The 23121-nt window shown below is 41.8% G+C and overlaps 1 protein-coding gene across 6 annotated transcripts in view; it reads left to right on the forward strand.

Annotated features, from left to right (window-relative positions):
* Positions 1-670: 670 nt before the first annotated feature.
* GRIA3 (glutamate ionotropic receptor AMPA type subunit 3) overlaps positions 671-23121 on the forward strand; it is a 145340-nt gene continuing 122889 nt past the window's right edge. For 3 of the 6 annotated variants that reach the window (XM_071442408.1, XM_071442409.1, XM_071442410.1), the window contains exons 1-2: positions 671-1708; positions 2569-2727. In XM_071442408.1, coding sequence (XP_071298509.1) covers positions 1618-1708; positions 2569-2727 — 250 coding nt within the window. In that variant the 5' untranslated portion in view covers positions 671-1617. The remainder of the gene's footprint in view (positions 1709-2568; positions 2728-23121) is intronic. The other 3 variants (XR_011681565.1, XM_071442407.1, XM_071442406.1) reach the window with 3 other exon arrangements.

Genomic DNA, 23121 nt, shown 5'->3' on the forward strand with positions numbered 1-23121 from the left:
TTTTAGAAATGCAAAGCCAACTGCATTTAATATTAACCCTAACTGAACTGAACATTGACCCAAATAATGCCACAGTCTAAGATTAAGACAAAAAAAAAAAAAAAAAGCAGAGGAGCACCAAGGTAAAGTCACCTGCTGAAATCAGAGGAAAAACAAATATTAAGGAAAGAACAGTCTTTGCTAGGCCTATGAGATGGACAACTCCACCTAGTATTGCTTCTCTGTCTCCATTTTGTACGGTTCTGTGAGCCCCAAAGCAGCAAAAAGAAAAGCACTGTAGGATCCATACAACGAAGTGTCAAGGAGATGGGTGAAAGACCACAGAGAACCTGACTGAGGCAGACACAGAGCAGCTCCCTGTGCATATGAGGGCGTCTCAGGGCTGGTGTTCAAGACACACGGGATGTCTGCCACCCATCCCCCTGCGACCACCAGGCTGGCCCTGCCCTGTGTGCTGTGCTGGGGCAGCTAATCAGCTGACACACATGTTGTGTCTTTTTCCAGCATCAAGGATGAAACGAGGAGACTTTGAGTTCCTTCCTTTAGAGGAGGTTGGGAAGGACCTAACATTCCCTCGTGTGGGATTCAACTCTTCTTGTCTTTCTTCACTTCACAGCGCTGTGGGCGGATGATGCTTCCCTGCTGATGCGCTGGCACTGGAGGAGGGATGGGGAGAACTCGGGCGCAGGGCCGGCAGCCCCTTCGGGAGACGCACGGTCCCTCGGCATCCCTTTCTGTGTCCCCTTCCAGCCCTCCCTCGCCAGTCCCTGCGCTCACGTCTGTCCCCAGCCCTCTCCCCTCAAGAGGGGCCCAGCGGCACCCGCCTGCCCCGGCCATCACCAGGCCTCCTGCCCACGGCCCCGAGCCGCCTCTGCTGCCTCCCGGCCCCGCAAGTTCTGGGGCGCCCGCAGCGCCCACCGGGCACGGGCACTGGCACGGGCAGGACGCGGCCACCTCCCCACCACCCCGGCCTCCTCTGCCGGCCCCGGCTCGGCTCGGCTCGGCTCGGCTCCCCGCCCCTCCTTCCTTTCCCCGCTCCCTCCCCCGCCCGCCCACAGGCGCACGCACCGCACTCTCTCTCACATACACACACACACACACATCGAGCCGATGCAGCTTTAAAGGGGCAGCTGCAGTCCGGGGGCCGCCCCACGTGAGGCCGGTGCGCTCCCGCCGACCGCAGCCCCGAGCGCTGAGCCGCGGCCGGAGCCGCCGGGGCTGGGCGGGCGGGCCGAGCGGAGCGGAGCGGAGCGGCTGCCAGCCCGTCTCACGCCAAGTTTGATCGATAACCCCCTCCCGGCCCGGGCGGAGCAGCCTCGGCGGCTCCGCTACCCACCATCTTTGGGGGAAGTCCCTGCGTTCGGGGGGGGCTGCTGGCGACGGGGGAGAAAGGCAATCTCGCAGCCAATGAGCCCTGCTAGACTGGGGTGAAGACGAGAGCAGAGGGATTTGGGGAAGGAAAGAATAAAAAAAAAAGAGACGAAAGGAGGGGGACCATCCTCCCCACCACCTCCGCCAGCATCGCCACCACCGTTGACACCGCTCCGAGTCTCCAGTTGCGCCCATGCCTGTGCCGCCAGTTTCGGTTTAGGGGCTGAACCGCAGGGGCTGAAGAAAATGGGGCAGAGCGCGCCCCGGACCCTCCTGCTGCTGCTGGCGGGGCTGCTGGGGGAGGCTCTGGCGGGGTTCCCCAACACCATCAGTATAGGTAAGCGCCCGCCGCGGCACCGCGACCCGCGCCTTCCCCGCCAGCCGGGGGGAAGTTGTGAGGAGGGGAGCGGGGGGCGAGCCCGGGCGCCGCGGGGAGGGAGCCAGCCCTGCTCCGCTTCGTTCCCCTTTCTGGGGGCGAGAGGCAGCGGCGGTGCCCGGGCTGCGCCGGCGGGCGGCTGCGAGCGGCGCCGGGCTGCCCGCGCCCCTCCGAGCGGCGGGGATCGGGTCCGCGCTCTGCGGAACCGTGCCCTGGAGCAGCGCATCCCGTGGAGCACATAATGTGAGAGAGTCGTGGCGTGAATCTGTAGCGACGTGCCCGAAAGCCGGGGCCGAGCGAGCCGTGAGGCTCAGGGCAGCGAGTGCAGCGGGGGCTGTTCCCTGCCGTCCCTCGGAGCATCATTTCCCTCGGCCGCGCTATCGCTCCAGCAGACCGTGAAACCGCACGTTTGCCACGCCGCACGCCGCCGTGTCCCCGCACATAACTACAGCGGCGATATTTCGGTAGTCTGGACAGGATTTAGGTGCCACGGTTCCCCAAGTTAGACTTTTAAATCTCTGTGTGGGCATCCGTGTAGAAGTGGCCTGGTTTTCAAGGTGCACCTGCAGCTCCAAGCGACTCTCATTGCTCAGGGGGCACCTGGATGTGGTGTGTGGCTTTAAAAGCCCAACTTTGGACTTGGAATATGTATTTCATGTAGGTGCACTGTCAGAGTTATGTGCTCACATTCAGGCTGCTCCTGTTCATTCTCTCCTGCAGTGTGTAGCAGGCAAATATAACTTATTACCACTGTTTCTCCTCAAAATTAATTCTGAAATACCTTTTTCCTTTTTTCCTTTTTTCTTTTTCTCCTCACCTAGGTGGACTTTTCATGAGGAACACTGTTCAGGAGCACAGTGCATTTCGATTTGCTGTGCAGCTATACAACACAAACCAAAATACCACAGAAAAGCCCTTCCATTTGAACTATCACGTAGATCACTTGGACTCTTCCAACAGTTTTTCAGTGACAAATGCTTGTAAGTAAATACCTGGTTTTAAAAAATATATTAATTTGTTATCTATCCTGCATTCAGTTCCTTCCTGATAGCCTAGAGTTCTTGGTCATACAATATAGTGCAACAAATGTGTGTAGTGACTGGAGCTTTAGTAGATTTGCAGCATTATATGGAATATCTTAGGAAAGTTCTTTTACCACCTCATCCCCTTAGTTTTGTGTTTCAGGAAAACAACCATGTTGTTGATACAGCAGTGCTGTGTAGCTGCAATCAGTGAATTGCTGCTGAAGATCCCTTTTCTGTTGAGGCTACAACCTAGCTCTGTGAAAAGGCATAATTTGCAAATGATATACTATGTAGGGAAAAACCAGAAACCACTGTTTAGAAGTGACCTTGAGAGGGACAAGGCTAGAGGGGCTTACTTGCCTCATCTGCCTTGAAATACTGAGTTGTTTTTTTACAGTGAGAGTCCTGTGAAAAGCTGAGGAGACTGTAAACTGACACATACTGTTAGAGCTGAGGGGAGAGAAAATGGAATCAGAACACTTGGCATTAGGAGAAATAGCTCTGCACAAGCAGTGCACACATACAATTTGAGCTTTTATTAACAGAAGATGCAAAATAGAACTTTGAGTATTGCTAATGTGGTGTTAAGATGCAAAATCTCTTTCAGAAAGACTTGTGCATGTTCTGCATTTTAAAAAGCATTCCTTTACCAATAGTAAAGGATACTTTTACTGAAGTATCCAAATTTGATTCTGTACAAATTTTATTGTAAATTATTAAAAATGAAAGGAGTCCTCTTCCAAGCTAGCAAATGCAGTTTGCAATGTGGAGATATATGTCTGCACATTAGATCATGGACTGCTGAATGCAATGTACGAACTTCACATTATGAACAGGTTACTTCTCACAGTTTGCAGGTTTATACTCACAGTGTAAAATGGTCAAAGAGGAAGCATTGTACTGAAATAATGAAGTACTGGAACACAGAAAAATAGTAATTTTTGCTTTAAAACAATTATATGTTTTGAATAACTTATTTATTTTTTTATTTGCAGGAGATAGGATAGTTCTTACATTCCTGTCCCACTGTATATTCTGAGAAAGTAGATGGTTAAAAAATATACAGTAAGGAAATACTGGACAAATTTTGGATTCATATTCTAACATATCCCCCATGTGACTGCTTCTTGGTAGTGCAGTGTTACACTCTCCAAAGGACTTTGAAGTAGAACCTTTAAAACTTTTGCAGGGGGGTTAATTATGTAATATAAAATAAAAATACTTGGTAAAGTGGGAAAAAATGGTACATAAAATCGTGTCTCTACTTTGCATCTTATTTTACTAATCCTATCCAGCTTCAACAGCTCTTACAACAAACATCAGACTATTAATCCTTAATCAGTGTAATCCCTTCAAGAGGCTGCATCTCAAGCACAGTTTCCTAAATATCAATTATATGGATTTAAACTAAATACATTGAACTGCTTGGGTGATTAATTATTAATTGTTTTTTAAAAGTTGTTACCAGCTCTTCCCCCACCAACAGAAGTGATCCACACACTTGTTCAGTATATTTAGTCAGTGTTCTACTCATCTTCTGACATCTAATGGTTTTTGTCAATGCTTATTAAAAGCTGTGGCAATTTTAGTAAAGTGGGATGGTTTTCTGTAGTACAGAGCTGCTTGTTCCAACACCCATATTACCAGTATAGTAAAATTGGGAAAATTTGAATCTCTGGAGAAACTGTAGACCAAAGAAGATGTACCTACAGTAACCTATTTAAAAGCAGAAGATGTGAAAAAAGAAACAGACGAAAGAAAATGAAAAGGTGACCTTGTCTGTACTGTGTCAACCATCTCATAATACTGTTGATAAGAAAAGAATACGGCGAGTCCAAGTCACCAGTCATAAGCTTCAGCAGCTCAAAATACAAAAACCCCCATCAGAACAGTTATTCTTTTGAATCTGGTACCTTATTTTGAATTCTTTTGAATTGATTCTTTTGAATCAATTTTCTTTGAAAGTCAGAACACTTATATGTATCAATGCATTAGGATGAATTAATAGCTCCTTACACTACCTGACCAAAATTCCAGCCTTTAACCATATCCTCATTTCCTATGGGAGTGGGAGATAATTTCAGTGTGCTGCCATACCCATGAAGGAATTCTTTCCACAACATTTTTACCTCACTTGGAGATAAGCATATGTTGTCTCCAGTGCTGTCACACAGCCGTTTGATCAATATTTGCAATTGGCAGGGTTCCATGGGAGAGAAACCTGCAGTGACTCTGCCTTCACTGGGGAGGGAGGCTGAGGCTGACTTTGTGGTGGGATAGGTACAGGAGCTGAGAGGAAATTGAAGGAAAGAGCATGTGCAGCCTGAGCCTAGTGCCTGTACTAGTCAGTATCCATAAAATAATACTTTTCATTCTCTTTTGCATTGATTTGTATGATAATGACTGTAGTAAGTGTTTCTGTGTGCAGGGATTGAGGGGGCTCTGCTCAGAAAGACTTAGGTTCTTACTGTGCAGCTGCACATCCCGTTTGATGCAATCTGGTGCATTCCAGAGGAGAAAAAAAACCTCTTCTGAAGTATTCTCATGAGCCTGAGAAAAATAGCCCACCTCTGCTACGGCAGATTTGGCAATATCCCAACCTGGGAACAAACTTGTTTAGAAGCAGAAGAAAATTCCTGCCTTAAGCCCCTCCCTCTCATTTCTTTTTCAGTTAAATGATGCATAATCTGATTTATGTACATGTATTCCCTGCTTCGCTGCTAGCACCAAGCCTCTCTCTGTATATTTAATTTACACACATTCATACAGTATTTATCCACTCTGTATTTATCTGCCCACTTATTTATTTAGCTGTATGATATCTTAACAGAGAACAAATGCAAACACAGATGAAAATTCCAGTGTATTTAAAGGTGAATTGAAGTTTATCAGTTGGCTCCAGGGAAATTATTACATTTCTTAAAATATGCAGCTTTTTCCTATCAATAGAAACAGAAAGCAAGCTGACTTGACCTATGAATTTATAAAATCAAAATCAGGTTATATTTTCTTTAAAAATGCTCATGTAGGGAGTGAGCTAGCTGTTTCAGAACAATATGAATATGACAACTCAAATATATAAATTTGTCACTGAAGCAATATCTCCCATGCATTGCTCATAATCTGATGAAGGATGTTGGTGTTAATGTTGAGTTGTGTGTATAGTTCTGGAGATCACATTCCCTAGAAATAGCCCACGTCTGTCGTTGTGCTCTGCACTTGTAGTGCACTACACTAACACTGCTCCAGCCTCTGCAGTGTCAGCTCATTAGCACACAGATCTCATATTCCCTCTCTGCACTGTCATTGCAAAAAATTGCTGTTGTACACCTTTACAGCCAACAAATGTGCACTTGCCTTATGTACAATATTCAAGAAATATTTAGAAAAGTAAACTAAACCTTATGTATAGTCTCTCTTGAATATCTCAAAGCATTTTTTAGTGAAAAGCATGGTTTTCATTAAAATCTGTTGATCATGTAATGACAGTGGTGGGATGTGTGCAGATGAAAAGGGGCTGTGATTGTAGAATCTAATTAATCTACAGATTCCGTCTCTCAGCTAAATCTAACCTATCAGCTGCGAATTCTTTTCCCATTAATTTTTCCGAGTTTTTTTCTTATGTATCTTCTAAATCCAGAAAGCTTTCTGTATTTTACCAAACATAGATATGTAGTGGTTTGGTTTGGTTTTTTTTCATGAGCATTCATTTTTCAAGAGACCAAAAAAAAAAGAGGGAGGATGCAAAGACATGCTAACCTTAGGCTGCTAAAATCCTGTAGGTGGTTGTATCAGCAGTTTCTTGAAGGGGTCTGATTTCAGACTTATAAAAATTTACTTTAGCATCCTTGCAGTCCTTGTGTTTGATCCTAAAAATTCAGCTTGGAAGATTTTAGTGGGAAAAGTGCATGTTCATTGTTGTGAGAGTGTTGCAGAAAATGATACCTCAGGAGTAGTAGCGGGCGGTTTTTGCAGTTTGACTGAGCTGCTCCCTGTCCCAGGGCCCAGGTGTGGGGGTGTGTGAGCTCGCTCGCAGCCTCGCTCGCGCGCACGTGCACAGGCCCACGTTTTCTTTAGGTGCTGTTCAGCATTTCTTTTTGCCAGTGGGCAGATAATTTGCTTCCCTTGCATCTGTGTGCTCTTTGGCCAGCTGGCAAAGGACACTGATGCTGCAAGTGGTCAGCTCCCTTCTGCCAAAAGCATAAGCATGTGTTGCTGAAAGCATTGCCAAGTTTGGGCTGGGTACTGCTGGTTCTGCGGGTGCAGCGAGCACAGGGGAGATGCCTGAACTCTCCCAATATGGAATATACTCTGGTTTCTCCGGTGTTCTGTGTTAAAACACCTGGAAATGTGCTTTCTACACAGCTCTACTCATTACAGACCACTGAAAATGCCATTCATGCTGCAAAATGCGCTCAAGTATCGTGTGTAACTGCTGTATGACCAAGAAAAGTGGCTGGCTTCAGTTTAGGGGTCAAAGCTTTTGCATTATTGGGTCTAGGCTGAAACCTGAAAGGTGTGTTCCAACTAACATTTGTTTCCACTTCCTGGCAGAGCAGATGATTTGTCATTAAACTTAATGTGATCTCAGCCTTAGCAGAAGGAACCACACCACTTTCAAACTATGTTTTATTATTTCTGAAATTAATTTCAGAATAAACTTAGTCTCCTCTGCTATGTACATTACATTGATGTACTGTTTAGATGCTAGGGTTCCATTACATGGATGGACACTTTTTTGAGAAACTCTGAGTTCACCAAATGAATAAAGAGTAAAGCATGGTAAAGAGTGCCATTTACTTGTTTAGTTTTGGAAAGATTTTGTGCAGATGCAGATATGAAATTGTTCTGTTTTTCTATATAGCATTGGGCCTGGAGAACCCATGGGGCTATTAGGGCAGGTTGGAGAGCTACTGATTAACTACACCTTCCCATGAAATGTATAACAGCTGGAGTTTATCTCTGGGAGGAAATGGAGATGCCATGATGGGAAACTAGCCTGTGACAGAAGCTTTTAACAACCACAAAAAAAGCCCCACAGTTTTGTTGAAGGCTGATTCGGGAGCTTGTCCAAGAGCTGCAGAAAACAGTGGGTTTCTTTCCTCTGGGTTCACTGTGTTCAGTGTCTGGGAGGTGGGAGGCCATCCTACTGCCAGTGTAGGACTGTTATGCAAGAAGGTGTGAAATGAGAGCTGATGTATTTTCAGTGTTTCTTTATTGTCACAAACCATCAATTTAACATTTTCCATTTAAAGTACATTTTTTATCATTACCGGTTTTAGAATGCTAATTTTGATTTAGTTTGGCATCCTTAAAATGTTTTAGAATATGTTATTTTTGAACCATCAACACTGTTTTCATCATTCATTTCAAACCCAGCCAACCCATATAAATGAAAACCTGTGTTCATTTATTGTGAGAAAGGTGTTATGTGAATTGGTTTTTGGCATTTAAGTTACAACCTGAGAGCAGTACTTTCTGTGCTGCTGGAGAGCAGAGATCACTGGAAGGCCATCACCCCTTTTCTAAGGAAACTCATAAGGCAGCCTAAAAGCTCTGTACCTATTGTCAGGAGGTTTGCTATATGAAGGCTTGTACTTCCACTGGAACAACGTGGTGATCTAAAGCCAAAAATTTAGAAATTATTGATGTAGATAAAATCACTTTCTGTGAAGCTGTGATGATCACTGCAGTGAAGCAATTTCCAAATTTCACCCATGGAGATTCTTTTCTTCTAAATATGTATGCATTATATTTCCTGTCAGAGCCAGAGGCTCCCCTCTGTTGTATCACCTGCTTTACATTATTGTTGATCTTCAGAATATCAGATGCCTTTGAAACGTCAAATTTGAAATAATCTTTGAGTTTTCATGTGCAGCCACCTGATGGAGACTCCAGGGTAGACACTCCTGCTCTGCTGCTTGTAGCCATTGCAGCTGGACACTAATAACTACCACACAGCCTCACAGTGCACACTCCAGCCTGACTCTGTTGGGAAGTTTGGAGACATTTCTATATCAGCAGATACAGAATGCAGAGTTCATTTTATTAGTGCACAGCAATATATGAACTATTCAAAGGCACTGAGTACCCTTTCAGCTGGTCTCACAAAGGTGTGTTAGTGGTGATACTATTGTGTATGCACAGAGCAAGAGAGAAACAGGTGATGGGGTTTCTGTGTAAAGAGAAAGAGTGAACTAGGAACGAGTTATGTCAGAATCCACTGAGCAGTCATTCCTGCATATCCTTGCCTTTGTGTCTGAGGCTCTGGATCTATTTTATCATCTTAACTGTTTCTAAAATAGCAAGTGGCAATGTGCAACCCTGACACAAACACCACGCAGGAGGCACAGAAGCCTTTAATGCATGAGGATCAATCTGCAGAGACACAGTGCTGTGGATAACTTGCCCAGGCATTTGTAGAAAGGGTGAATTGCTTTCCTGGAATGGATAATAGTGCAGGTGAGCACTCTTCTGCTGGAATGGAGTGACCTATCTGGTCACTTGTATGTCATTATTTTGCTAGAGTGTTTGGATGTTTCAGATATGCCGGAAGTTTTTTTGCTTGTTTTGTTTCAAGTGCAATTTACATGTTTGCTTTCAGTCCACCTATAACTTAAGTGATTGGCTTTGGATGCTTGGTCCTGCCCTTGTGTTGGGCTGATATTTGCTGGAGCTTGTTCAAATGTAATTTTTGAAATTCTGGTCAAGAATTTAAAAAATATGTAGGGCTGTATGGGTGCTTCAATAGCTTGAGAGTTTTTTAGTAAAAGGACTGTCTTTAAAATTATATGCAGCCATCTGGGTAAGAGGTAGCTAGTGTCTGATGGTGTATAGTCTGTGCATAGTCACTCATTTTGTGTATACTTCATTATTTTCATATATCTTTTTCCTGGGCTGATGTGTGGAATTGTGCTTGCTGATTTCACCATGGGTGGTTTTGTCACATGCAAACATCAAGCATTTGGCCTGGTCTGTCTGGTTAAGGGACTGAACTTGGGAAGTGGTGGAATCCTCTGGAGGCTCATAGCATGATTTGGAGTAAGTTAGATTGTCCTGTAATAGCACGGTTTTGCTCTCTCTTACACAAGAATAGTAAAATTTACCTCTGTCTCAGAGGTACTGCAAGGCTGTTTCCAGTAAAAAACTTGGAAAGCTTAGGCTAACAAAACCTTCTTTGATTTATTGATCACTTCTTCCACTTCCTAAAAAAGACAAACCCAAAACCAAAAAACAACCAACAAAATGAGAAAAAAAAAAGAAGGAAAAAAAATCCCCACCAAAATCCAGCCTACTTTTGATCCTGTTGAGAGATGAATTGAAATTGGCAATTACAAATTTGCTGTCCTTGCTGTAAGAAGATGTTCATTCCCACTGATGGACCTGGGAGAACATGTGTCACAGCCATACAGCAAGCCAATCTATCACTTGGCTAAGGAGGAGTTTTCAGCTCTTTACCTGAAATAAGCAAAGCTGTTGGAGAGAAAAAATATTTGATACTGAAAAGTTTTTTGTCTGTTATGCCCTTTGGGTCTTTATAATAGGTCTGGTCCATAGTACTGCAGTACAGCAAATGCCCAATTCTTGCCTACCTGACCCCACACTCTTTGAGTGATGGAGAAAGACCTGTCTTTAGCAGAAGTGTTGCTGTCTGTTGGTTTCTCCCAGTGAGGTGTGCTGTAATCAGTATCTCACAGCTGCTAGCTTTTCCAAGAGATGTGCAGCAGTGCGTTTCAGGGGTTGCTGCCTCCTGTGATTTCTTTGTCTCATTTCCATTTCAGAGATCTTACTCTGATTTGGGTGCTGCAGTCCACTTAGTGAACATGGATCAGGTCTTGTGGATCACAGGGTTGCTGCATCATGACACACATCTTGATTTGTCTTTGTACTCAGCTGTGCATGCTAAATTCCCTAAAACTTTTTGGTGGTTGTCATTGTTGTAATTTGTGGTTTTCTGCTGAGGGGGTGCTGCAAGGAGGAAGATGGCCTGCAGAGAAGTAGTAATAGGAAAGTTTTTTCAGGTGATGAACTTTTTGTAGTCTTTCTACAGGAGAGCATGGGGAAACACTGTTTTTTACCAGTTACAGAGGTTTTGTCTTCTTAGACTTTACCTCTTGTGTCACCAAGTTTGAATTCTAATGAAGTCTGCTGGTCAGAAAACTCAAGTTCATGCGTTCTTTTTTTCCCAGCAGTTAGATGAGAGCTAATTAGTGTCTATTGATTTGCAAAGGACTGACCCCATCTCTAACCCTGAATTGACTCAAAACTGTTAGGGGGATTCTAAATTATCTAGCAAGTTTAATGTACTCGCCCATCTTTCTCTGAAGTGTTTGTGCAGTGGTCAAGTAGCATCTCCAGAGTGGCTTCACTACTGTTGTGGAATATGTGAAAAGCACTTGAACATAAGGAAGTGCTGAATGAGCAAACATTCTGCATAATACCTACTATCCAACTCTGAATTTCTTTTTTAAAACTTGCTTTTTGTGCCTATTTGCTTATGACTTCTTGATGAATAGAAAATTGGGCTAAAGAGAAAAAAGGTACATGATCATAATGTGCCAGCTAATCCTATTTCTTTCCTATTTCAGCCATGTCAGCAGAGTGATTCTCATGACTAATGATAGTTTTTATATATTTATATTGAATGCCTCGGCCAGCTCAGACCTACTTCCTCTATAGAACCATTATCCCACTGCTCTGTGCATCCCAGAAACTAATTGTATATCCCAGAATATCTTGATTGAAATGATGGGAGCTATGTGACTTGCTAATCTGTCATTTCAGATGTAGTTCCAAAAAGGTTTTAAAGATTTAGATTAGGATCAACCAGAAAATGTGAGAATTAAAAATAAAAGCTTTTTAAAATAGTTTCAGACCTAAAAAAAATTACTCAGCTTCAGTTGAAGTCTAGTAATTTGTTTTGGAAATTATTATTTCTGTTTTGTGCATTTTTTTCCTGGTTGAAACAATTTGGTGAAGCTTATCCAAGTTAGCAAGATGTTTCTGCAGGCATGAATCTGCTTTTTTTCATATAAAAACACCTATTCTGTCCAATTTTTATAACAACATATAGATTATGGATGTGAATATAAAATTGTGTGTGATTTGGAGGAAATCCTGCTTTTTTTCAGGGTATATAGTACAAACTGCTTGTGATGGATTTTATGGATAGACGACTTTTGTCAGTCAAAGTATGTATAGCATGTCTTTCCACACCATCTACAGGGAATTTACTTTATTACCTGGAGAGGCAATGAGATAAGCCCAAAATTGATCCAAATGAGACCAGTTAACCCTCCTGAAGTTTTCCACTACTCCGGTTTGGTGCTCTAGGTGCAGAAGCTGCTCTAAAGCATGGATCAGTGTAGCTTTCTAAATGCAGAGGGCAGTAAATGTTGTGAAGGTTTCTACAGCTGCAGTGTCCTGCTTCAAAGGTGTGTGTTCATATGTGTTAGGTGTGCTTTACTGACAGTTATTTTTGTTCTATATAACACAAAAAGAAGTTGCAAGTGGTGATACTTAGTAATGCATATCTGCAGTGGCCACTGGGACCTAGTGTTTAGTGCTTCATTGTTCTACCCTCAAAAAAAGAAAAAAAAAAGCCCTTGTATCCCATTAGAATAAATAGGGGCAGTCAATGTGGGTGCACAGTTTGTGTTAGTTGGGAGTGGGGCTGAGCCTCATCCCCAGTGGGCACAGCTGTGAAAAGCAGGGGAGCAGCATTGACACAAGGAGCCATGGAGTGCCCAGGGGCACTGACCAACCACCAAAGGGAGCAGAGGGGGCACAGGTGCAATGCATGAACGGGAGGGTATAAAAGGCTGGGCTGAAGAACAAGAGGGGCAGATGCTTGCAGCCTTCTGAAGTGCCCTGATGCTGTTCTGTGTGGGCAGGTGCCTGAAGCCTTCTGGTGTGGTGAGGTGTTCCTCTGGGTGAATGCTTAAAGCCTTCTGAAATTGTGTACTGGCACTCTGTGTATTGTGGCTGTCTCAGCTGTGATGTATGCTGTGACAGTCAAGATACATGCTGGGGTCTTCCTCTGATGTGATTTACACCAGGGTAGATTTGGAGTAGCTGTTGAAATCACTAAAGGCTAAAAGCAGAGTGGTCTCTCCTGGGGTGTTCCTGGCTCTAAGAAGGGACTGTGGGTCCAGGACAGCCAATGGATTCTTCAGGGGAAAACCTGAACATCTTAATCAATAGCACATCTTTCCAGGGCTCTGCAGGTTGTCCAGACCCTTGACTTCAGCAGCTGAATGCACTCTTGTGTTGCATTGCATGTTGTTTCCTTCTGGAACTTTAGGAAATTTAGCAAAATGATCACGTTCAGCAGCAGTAAGTGTCCCCTTATAAATGATGCTGGGTATCTCAGAAGTATCTGTAATAGACTCTGTAGAGCAGAATCTGCCAAGGAAAGATCTGGTTTTTTCAGTTGAAACAAAATAGTGTAAATCAAATGGTCTCCAGTGGAAAGTGCTGACCCTGCTTTTAGCAGAAGTCACTTATACCATATCTACTTTCAGATTTCCTTTTTTTTCCCCCCTTTCCCAACTACAGGTATATTTTTTGTAGCTGTGAAGCTTTCACTACTTTTTTTCTGCATCAGTTTATGTATTTTGCATTTCTTTTATGAATAGAGGGTGTGTGACATTAAAGACTGTAGACTCTTCTGTGAAATTTAACTCCTTGTGTCTCTTAGGTGCTTGCAAGAATAGTGACAGTCTTGACTGAAAATATTGCACCTTTTTCTGAGTCTTTCTATAGCTAATTCAAGAACAAGTCTCTGGTAGAACAGGGTCTTTTGGCAGAAGCATAAAGCTAGCATTTTAATTTATTTTCATGTGTAAAAACACACTGTTGTTTTTCATAAATGGGGAACCTATTGTGGGTAGTGATGCTAACTCCTGCATCCTGGTCAGGTTCCAGCTTGGATCAGTATCAACATAAATCAGTTATTCTCCTGAAAGCTTTATTTAGATAAATTATCTGCACTTCCTGTCTTAAATTCTTATTGTGTTGTTCTGCAGTGCTAGCCCCTGTTTCACATAAGATGCTTTTGAGATTTGAGGCAATCTCTGCATACACTGGAGGATACAATTTGATATTAAAGTATATTTTCCTTGCGGGCTTTTCTGCAAAGATTCTGTGCTTCCTTGGTACTGTCTGGAGATTCGCTGTGTTAATAAGAATTGTTTTGTTAATTGATTCCAGAATCTGCTGCACTGGAATAGTCTGCCTTAGTCAGGATCTCCACATGAATTTTAAAATGGCATCTTTCTAGACAAAATTCTGCTTTTTACTATGTTGTCTCTAAAACTGATTATATCAGCCCAGTCTATTTCTTGTATATGCTGGGTTGATTTCAGTTTATGGCAAAATTCTCTATAGGGGGATTAAAATCAAAATTGTTTGTGTTTTCAAGAAACCTGGGGAAAGCTGTGTATGAGATATGAATCATTTCAGTTTCTCAGAGGTTCAGCTCTGTAACTGAATGTGTATGGAGTACACTTGAAAAAGTATCTGAAAACCCCAAAAACGGGAGACCTTCTGCAAAATGGGTGTGAGAAGGGCAAAAGCAGCATGACAGTCTCCCCTGCTATCCTGGCTGCCTCATTCCTGCATGAAAGCAGCTGTAGAAGTGTAGAGCATTGAGATCAAACCTCCTGGATAATCAGGACTGTGACTTTGTTCTGCGTGACAGAGAAGGGCCTGCGGTTCCTGCTGCTGCTGCCTTTTCCACTGAGCCTGCCAGCAAAAGGATCAATTAGTGCCAACTGCAGGAGTGCAGCTCCCTTACAAAGGCCTGTGTCCACTGAGAACTGTTCATTTAAGCTCTCATTATGAACTTCAGGTTAATAACAGTGCATGCTGCTACCTCATAATTTACCTGAAACTGAGAGATTATTTTACCAGTTTAGCCATCCTCCTACCTAGTTCAGGTGCTTTTTGCAACTGAGTCCAACTTTAAATCTCCAGGAGAAGTGGATCATGTCGTGCTGTGATGATTACAGTTACAGTGTGTAGAGATTTATTGGCAATATAGAATAAAAAGTAGCAACCTTAAAATATTGATGATCAAAGATGTGCAGCTTGATAAATTCACCCATTCTTAAAAGCTGGCTTTTCTTTATGAATGCCCTACAGACAATTTTACTTTAACAATAAAGTCAAGGCTTTCATTTTAAAACAGCCACAACCTTAATTTCTTAATTAAGAAATTTAATTAATTTCTCAGAGGTGTAGCAGTTGTGAGGTTCCCCTGTTTGTCTACTGGTGAGTGTTCCCTTTTCAGAGAAGTTGGTGCCATTAATTCTTTTGCTGTTGGTGGTTATGCTGAAAACATCCCATTGCAATGCTGCCTTAGTGTGGCTGGGCATGCTGATTGTCATTAAACTAGCAATAAGCTTGTAAATTGGATAATGATACAAGTTGAAGACTATTTTAATTGCCAGGATCTAACCTTTCTGAGCAACAGGCTTTAAGGCTGAAAGGTGATTTTTGGATGTAGATGGAGCAATGTGACTTTTGAAGCTGGGTGCAGCAGTAGTTTGATTACCTGGGTAATTAAACAGATCAACACACACAGATGTGCTGTTGCTTCCTGCTCAGACTGTGTTCAGAGGGCTTGGGTACTTCTGCAGAGCTCATCTGATGGATTTCCTTTGGAGTATTACACTCCATGTGAAGGAGCTGAGGTGATGGCCTTGGCTCCCATTCATGATATCTGCAGAAAAGAATTGCTGCAGTCTAGTGGTGTATTGAGCTCTCTGCAGTGGTGGCTCATGGCACCACAAATCCTGTCTGGAAGCCAAGGAGTGCCAACCTCTAGGTTTTTGGTAGAACTGATCTTTCCTCTGTTTTCGCTAGAGCACACACCAGGCAGCTTGTAATTCTTACAGTGAAATAGGGTAGAAAACCTTGTTAGAATTCCAGGTGGTTAAGAGATTTTCCTGAAGGAACTGGAGATATGTGCCTCAGCCCAGGGCTGGTGACCCACCAATGTGCAGGGTCAATGTTAGACAGCAGTGATGCTGCAGTACCTTGTTCACAGCCCTGCAAGGCTCCAGGGAGAGACTCACTACAACCACAGCAACTGGATCTTTTTCCCTTCAGGGCTTTAGAAGCTTTCTTTGGGATCGGTACTCCACAGGGATGTGGTTTTTCCCTTTAGTCAGCTGTCTTTATTCCTTATTCTATGTTCTCTGTTCTTGCTTTGCTTTTATAGATAAGAGCATAATTTAAAAATAAAAAAAAGAGCTATTTCACTTCCCAGAGACAGTGAACGGGACTGTGAATGGCGCCTTCTGTTCCCCGTCTGCCTGGGTTCACCTCGCGCCCATCAGCCTTGGCATTAGTCTCACTCACATGGAGCTGTTGGGTTTGTTTTCTCTCAATAACTCTTTTGGAGTGGGCAAGTTTCACACTGAAGTAGTTAAAAACCCCAAACTTGGTCACATTTCCTTTTAAGTGACATTAGTCACCACCCAGGCTGGGTTTGCTCAGATCACTGGAGCTTTCTGTGAATCCAGTTTGACTTTTGAGGTGTTTACCAGTCCTTGAGATCGTGTGAGTTTCCTGCAAAGCTGGAACTGTGGAAGCACCGGAGGGATCCTGGTGCTTTCAGTGTGGCCTGTATGTAAATACAGTAACTGTGTGAATGAAAAACCAACAGTAAAATTCATCAGCATTTCTTTAGTTTCTTGAAGGCTGCCATGCCTTCTGCACTGATATGAGACTTCTGCAGCTCCCAGTGATGAACCCCCTGTAACAAATGACTGAGATTAGTATTATTTATAGATAACCACAGAGATCATTCATCCTTCTCAAGCTGTTTATTTTTGGGCAGCCCAGTGAAACTGATGAAATTGCCAGTTGTCTGAAATGCTGCTGCCAGTTGTTTGAATGAACGGTATTGATTATAGTTACAGGACTATTCATCTCATACTGGCACGCATACAATACATGGATTATAAAAATGTTGTCTCTGTTGACAGCTGGGTTATGAAATGATACACTGAATTATATGTCCTTGCAGGCAGTGTCTGCATTGACTTTTCTTACCCTAATTTAAAAGTACTAAAAGTTACTTGAAGGAATACAGAATGGAGCATTAGACTCTGAATATATTTTTTTTGTACCTTTGTTAGTAACAACCAGTTAACAAGTTTATGTTGAAATGGGGTGACACAGCAAAACTCAGTGAGTACTAACCGGCTTATACAATCTTTGCTGTGGAGGTGAAGAACATTTGTTTTATTAAAAGAGTAAAAAACTTCTTGGAAGTTGCAGATAGAAAAGAGACTATTTAAGTGTACTCTATGACCACAGTTTTGTTTTAAAATCAAAGAAACCCTTGAGAAACCCTGTTTGCAAGGCATACAGTAGTAGTCTTCTGGCTTCAGAGCAAATAGCTTCATCTTTCTCATTTTTTTATTTAAAAAATGCATTGATGCAGTGATTGTGTTTGTCTACAGTTACCCTCAAAAGTTTTCCATTCTTCATTCTGTCTCTTACTTAATGGTGTGTATCCCAGTTGCCTGGGTCATTCCATCACAATGTCTTTTTCTGTGGGATTTGCTGGAGACAAGGTCAGCAGATGGCCTGTTGGCTGTGGAACAATCTGTTCTTCTAACTTGAATGAGTTAGAACCCCAAAAGTTGAAATAAAAGCCCCTCTCACATTTTAGAGAACGTGCTCTCTCATTGATATGTTGCAGTATCTTTGAAGGACTGATATTTTGAAAAAGTGTGATCATTAAATAAAGATTAGATAGATTTTTAAGTACTGTGCTTGAAAATTTCCATTGTCTTACTCTGTAGCCATCAGTGACTGAAAAGATTTAAGATTTTACATTTAACTGCTCAGAGCATTTTTATTTTAGTTTTACTCATTCTTACGTGTTTATATCTGAAATAACACCACTGCCTCCAGCTGCTGTCCCGAGAGCAGACTTTCCCTGTATTTGCCTGAGCTAATTGGTACAATGAGCATAACTTCAGTAGTACACAGCAGTGACAGAAGTAACTGTAACATGCTAGGGTGTGTTTTAAAATGTGTTTGCAATTGTAGCCAATTTATTAAATAATTGCATTTAAAGTTTCATTAAATACCTAAGTCCAAGTCACTCCAGCTGGAATTGACTGACTTTCATGCTTCATAAAAACAGGTCTATGCCACTATGTTTCTTAAAATGATATTTAGCAGTTCTTTTTGGCAGTACAGGGTTTACAGATTTGCTATGAATTTGTGTGTTGTTTGGTTACCAAAGGGTCATGTTCTTCCGCAGCTTGCATTACTTGTGATAGCTTTCAAGTGGAATATTTTTACCATAATCCCAGGTTTTTCACAGCATGAATTACCAATTTCCTGAATAGGAAGTGTTTTTTTGTCTTGTTCTTTCTTTTCCTTTGTAGTCTTCATTTTAATCTGTAAAATTTGTAACGAGAAAATAAGTGAAACTAATCTTGCTCTTCATTTGCCTGTCTTGTCATTGGTTTTTCAGATCCTAGCAAGCCACTTTTTATCTGTCTGCTTCCTTCTGCTTGCCTTTCCTTTGTCAGTCTCTGCAGTGAAGCTGTTCTAATTCCACCACTTTAAATTTTTGGAGAAATAATTTAAGAATAAAACGTCATCAATAATCTCCTCTTATGAGATGGGATATGCTCAATCTCTATACAAGTGGATGAGTTAGCAGACTAAATATCCTCTGTGTTCATGGGAGAATAGACACCCCCATGCCCATGCTGTCAGCAGAGAGAGATGGATTCTGTTGATAATTTGTGTGGTGCAGTGGCTGACAAGATACAGTAGCAAGGATAAAACACTAGTGACTGCACTTGGCAAAATTTAGTGGCCTCTTCAGCTGTGAATGGGTCTGCTTAATTGTTCCCCTGCTGAAACCATGCATCAGAGCAGCACAAGCTGAGCAGTTGTGATGGCTGAACTTGCTCCTGCTGCTCATGAACCACACAGACTGTAAATGCAAACAGTAGGTGCTCCCCTTACCTCTAATTAAAGCATGGATGTGGGTTTGACTGTTCAGCTGCAGTGTCAAGTTACTCACAAAGCCAGCTTGGGAGGTGATAAGCAGGTATTTTTACTAGATACCTTTGCCTTTCTGGCTGCCTTCTGCAGAAAGGACAGCCTGAGGGTGAAGAAATGTACAGGGATGAATCTCTCCTCTTTTTCTTTTTTAATTATGGAAAACTGTGACATTTCTACAGTTCAATTTAGTGTAAAGAGGAAAATGTCCTGTGAATCGTAAGGAAAGATGTCCTTCCCTAAGCAGAATTGTCTCATTCTTCTGTGGAGCTGCAATATGACTGCTTCTGTCCTATTTGTGGTTTAAACATACAAGATCAATTGTGGTAATAAAGATTACCTGCGATGGTTATCTGAGCTCTTGAGAAAAGAATGGCAGAGGAAGAAATAAGAAAGGGTGATAATGTCGTTTGGCAGGTTGCTTGTATAGGGCTTGTAGCTAAACCACCTTATTTAATATTCTTCAGTGTTCTGTGCCCTTGTCCATAAGGAGAGCTTGGATGTTGAAACTGAACACCCTAATATCCAAACTTACATTTCAATAGTCTGCTCAGCTGTATAAAACACTGAGTGGATATCTAATTCAGGCCCCAGCTTTGTTCTAAGTGAGTAGCAAAATCCATTGCAAGAGGCAATCTGTGTAATCTCTGTTAGGTGTCAGTTGGGGTGAGTTGTGTTGCCTTTCAGGAGAATGAGAACATGTGGGCTTGCTTAGCTTAAATAACTGGTTATTTTTCAGATCTAGTTAATCACAAGCCCAAGTTCTTCACCTGAACCCTCCTTCCAGACTCATCCATTCAGGTAGCCTTTTCTAATCTTGGGCAGTGATTACATTTTTAAACTCTGATTATGCTGTTGTAGCGGAATAACCCTTCCTCTTGTGTTTGACAATTCTTATTTTTAAGAACTCTTGGGTTTTATTTATATTTTTCTTTTGATTCAAACTTGGTTTTATTTATCCTGCAGTTGTGTCATGGACTGAATGTATGTCTTCTGCTTGTACAGACAATATCTGCTGATATCAAGGACACAGATTTTAAAATTATGTGTACAGCAGCATCTTTGTGTAAAAGTACTGTGATCAGTGCTGTTTCTTAATAAGCAACACCTTATTATTGCTCCATTCCTGGGGAGAGTCTCACAAAGATGAGTTAAGTTTTCCAGAGTGAGATTAATTTCTCACTTGTTCCCCCCTAGTATCCCAAAACTGGTATTCAGAAATAAATCTTTTAGGAGAAGAATTTAATTATCTTGCATTTCCCACATTGTTGGCTCTAATTAGCTGACTGTGCTGTGGATTCCAGCCCTCACTTGGGAGGTTTGAATGGACTCTGTAGATAAAACAGTTTCAGAAAGAGACTTCAGAACATGGCTTGTCAGGAGGCTACAGCTCTGTAGAGCATGATTAGTTTCACTTTTTGGCTTGACCCAGCACATTTATTCTGCTTAGCTGAAGTCATGAAAATCCAAGATACTGAATTTATTTACATTTGTTTCAACCACCCTCTTGGTAAAAGAAAATATTTTTATTGTGACATTTCCATGATTTGCTTTATTTGCAGTAATAGTCTCCTTATGTTTTTTATTCAACGTTAATTGTGTGATAGCAGGATGTGTTTTATTTGGGAATGGGTCTGGGTGTTGGGAGAGAGGAAGAACAAGACCAAGTATGTGAAGGGAAGCCACAATTTGGAAAAGGATCTGGAGCCAAGATTTAAGTTGCACTTCTTTCTAAGATGTGAGATGGCTTGGAAATACTCACTTCTAGGGGACAACCTTGGTGTGTTTGCTGTCTAGAAAGATTTTTAATTACTGTATCATGGGCAGATTTCATGGAAGAGGAAGGTTTTTTTTCTAAAGAACAGAAATGAAATCATTTGGAACTAGTCTTTAGTCCATCTATTCATGGTTACTAAATTATCCTGTTAGTGTCAATCTCTCTTTCTATTCCTATAGTAACTCAACAGAGTCAGATGAAAGATTCAGTGTAGTTTGGTTTTTATCCCCCCAGAGTGAAGAGGAGGCTCCCAGCAGATGGCTACCACTGAATCCTTGTATGACTCAATAATTTTGATAGAATAAAATATTACTCTCAAACACAGGTTAAAACAATAAAATCCCAAAGGTTCTGTGCTTAAAGGGACAGGGTAAATTTATGAATTGTGTACTATGTGTAAAGTTATTTCCTGCTGTCCTTTCTCAAAGCACCAACATGGCAGTCAACCAGAAAACATTTCTTCTTTTTTTCTCTCTCGTTTTTGTAAGTGGTGGCAATTGCTGACTTGTTACAGTATTACGTTTCTGTGTTTTAGTCCCATCGCTTTGTCTTCCTTTTATTTATCCAATAACAAGAAAAGAGAACTGTATGTAAAAGTATATTGCTAAATCCATACAAAAATTTGAGCAGTCCATGATTTTTCAGTCCATGGAGTTCATAATTTAGTTTGTTATGATTTCTGTAGGTCTCAGGACTTCTTGAAATACTGGAATATACTGACAGTGCTTAACTAAAACTAGTGATAGCATGTGTTTACATTTCTGGTGATGTTTTTGCAGACTTTTCTTGGTTTAGTAGAAAACCAAAAAGGTCAGTAGCTTGCTGTATGTCCATATGGTGACTTCAGGGTTCAGAACCATGATCCTAACCAGAAAGGGTGTTACGAGTGTATTATTCTAATGAGAGAGATTAGAAACAAATCAGAATATTTTTAAATGTGTCACAATGACTTAAAGCAGATTCAACAGTGAGTTTAGCCCCAGAGGCAAAGAATAGCATAATAGAGGGACTTGAATGCCTGCTTTTCTTTTATTGGTGATATCTGTAGAACAGGAGGTAAGAAATATTGTCTGGGCTTCTTTGGGAAGCTTGGAGGAGCTGATGAATTCATCAATCCCTTTTATGCAGCTCTTCTGGAGGATTTAAATCTTCCTGTCTTCAACTTATTAAATTATTATGAGAAAGTCATTCTATTGTTATCAAATTCATTTTTCTTATGCAAGTTTCTGTGCTATTTTTGTTATAGAAAGGTATTGTCTCACTGATAACATTTCCAGTGGGAAGGAGGGCTTGGACTCGCTCGTGCAAATGGAAAATACATGGAGAAAATCAGAGTACAAAGAAGTCTTCTGTGCCTATAGCTGACATTTCTTAGAAAATGAGGTCTCTTAAGCCTTCTGGTATAGTCTGGAGAGACACTTCACTTACTCCATTAATCTATCTGAAAAGCTTTACTACCTGAGTTCAACAAATAAATCTGTTCAAGGCCTACAAAATATTCAAGTCCAAAAATAGTCTGTTGATGGGACGCTTTAAAAAGCTTGACTCTGTCAGGGAGTTGATTTGAGAATTGGAGTAGGAAAATTCAGTAGCAGCAGCCCAACATCAGTTCCTACAATGCATCAGTTTAAAATCAAGTACAAGGGCACATTATCATAGCCCTTTCTGCTGTCTGCTGCTTAGGCAGTATAGGATTGCATGAGATGCATTTGTGTGTGATGCAGAGAGGTTTCCTGCTTTGGAACCTTTGTGATGAGCTGCTTTTTGCTGAATGATGTGAATGCATCTCTTGACTATTTCACAGGTTCTAAGAGACAAATATTTTTAATTTACTTTGAAATTGGCAGTGGAATTTTCAGGTTAAAATTCAGAATCATTAAACTGTAAAAACTGGAGGATATTGTGTGTTACTTTATAAGAAATTAGTAAAGCAGTAATTGAATAAGTTTTTATTTGGTAGGACAGGGGTACGTTTAAATTAAAGTAAGGCATTATTTACAATCTCTAACTGTAGTCACATATCAGTTCCTGTTCTGTTGTGCATAGCAAGCTGATTTTTTAAAAGCTTTTGTGACAGGCAGCTGAAAAATTCATTGAGTTCATTGAGTTCATGAAATGGTTCCTCCCATCGCTGTGTCTGTGCCTGCTGTGAGTAAGGGCTGCTCATGGCACCCAGGGCTGGCAGTGCCTCTCTCCAGTCTCATCTCTCACTGAGACTGTCCCTGTCCTTAGCACAGTTTGGTTCCATGCTTGACCTCCCAGAACAGGTGGTGCTGCAAACAAGGGATAAGCAGCAGTGGGGGCAGGCCTTCAGGGTGATGATGGTCTTCTGGAAAGAGCTCATCCTGCAGCTCACTGCAGAGCTTGGGGAATGGTACAGCCCTGTGGGAAATTGCCTTAAGGCAGAGAAATTTATTGCCATCTGTCATCCAAAGTGCTGCAGTTGAGCTGTTTGGTAAATTGGATGTCAGACCTACTGTCCTAAAGATACACACTGCCCTTTTGAGACTGCTTCCCCCAACTCTGATTTG

The sequence above is a fragment of the Agelaius tricolor genome, unplaced genomic scaffold, assembly GCF_023055355.1.
Source record: "Agelaius tricolor isolate 1412-34295 unplaced genomic scaffold, bAgeTri1.0.p SCAF_17, whole genome shotgun sequence".
Taxonomy (NCBI): domain Eukaryota; kingdom Metazoa; phylum Chordata; class Aves; order Passeriformes; family Icteridae; genus Agelaius; species Agelaius tricolor.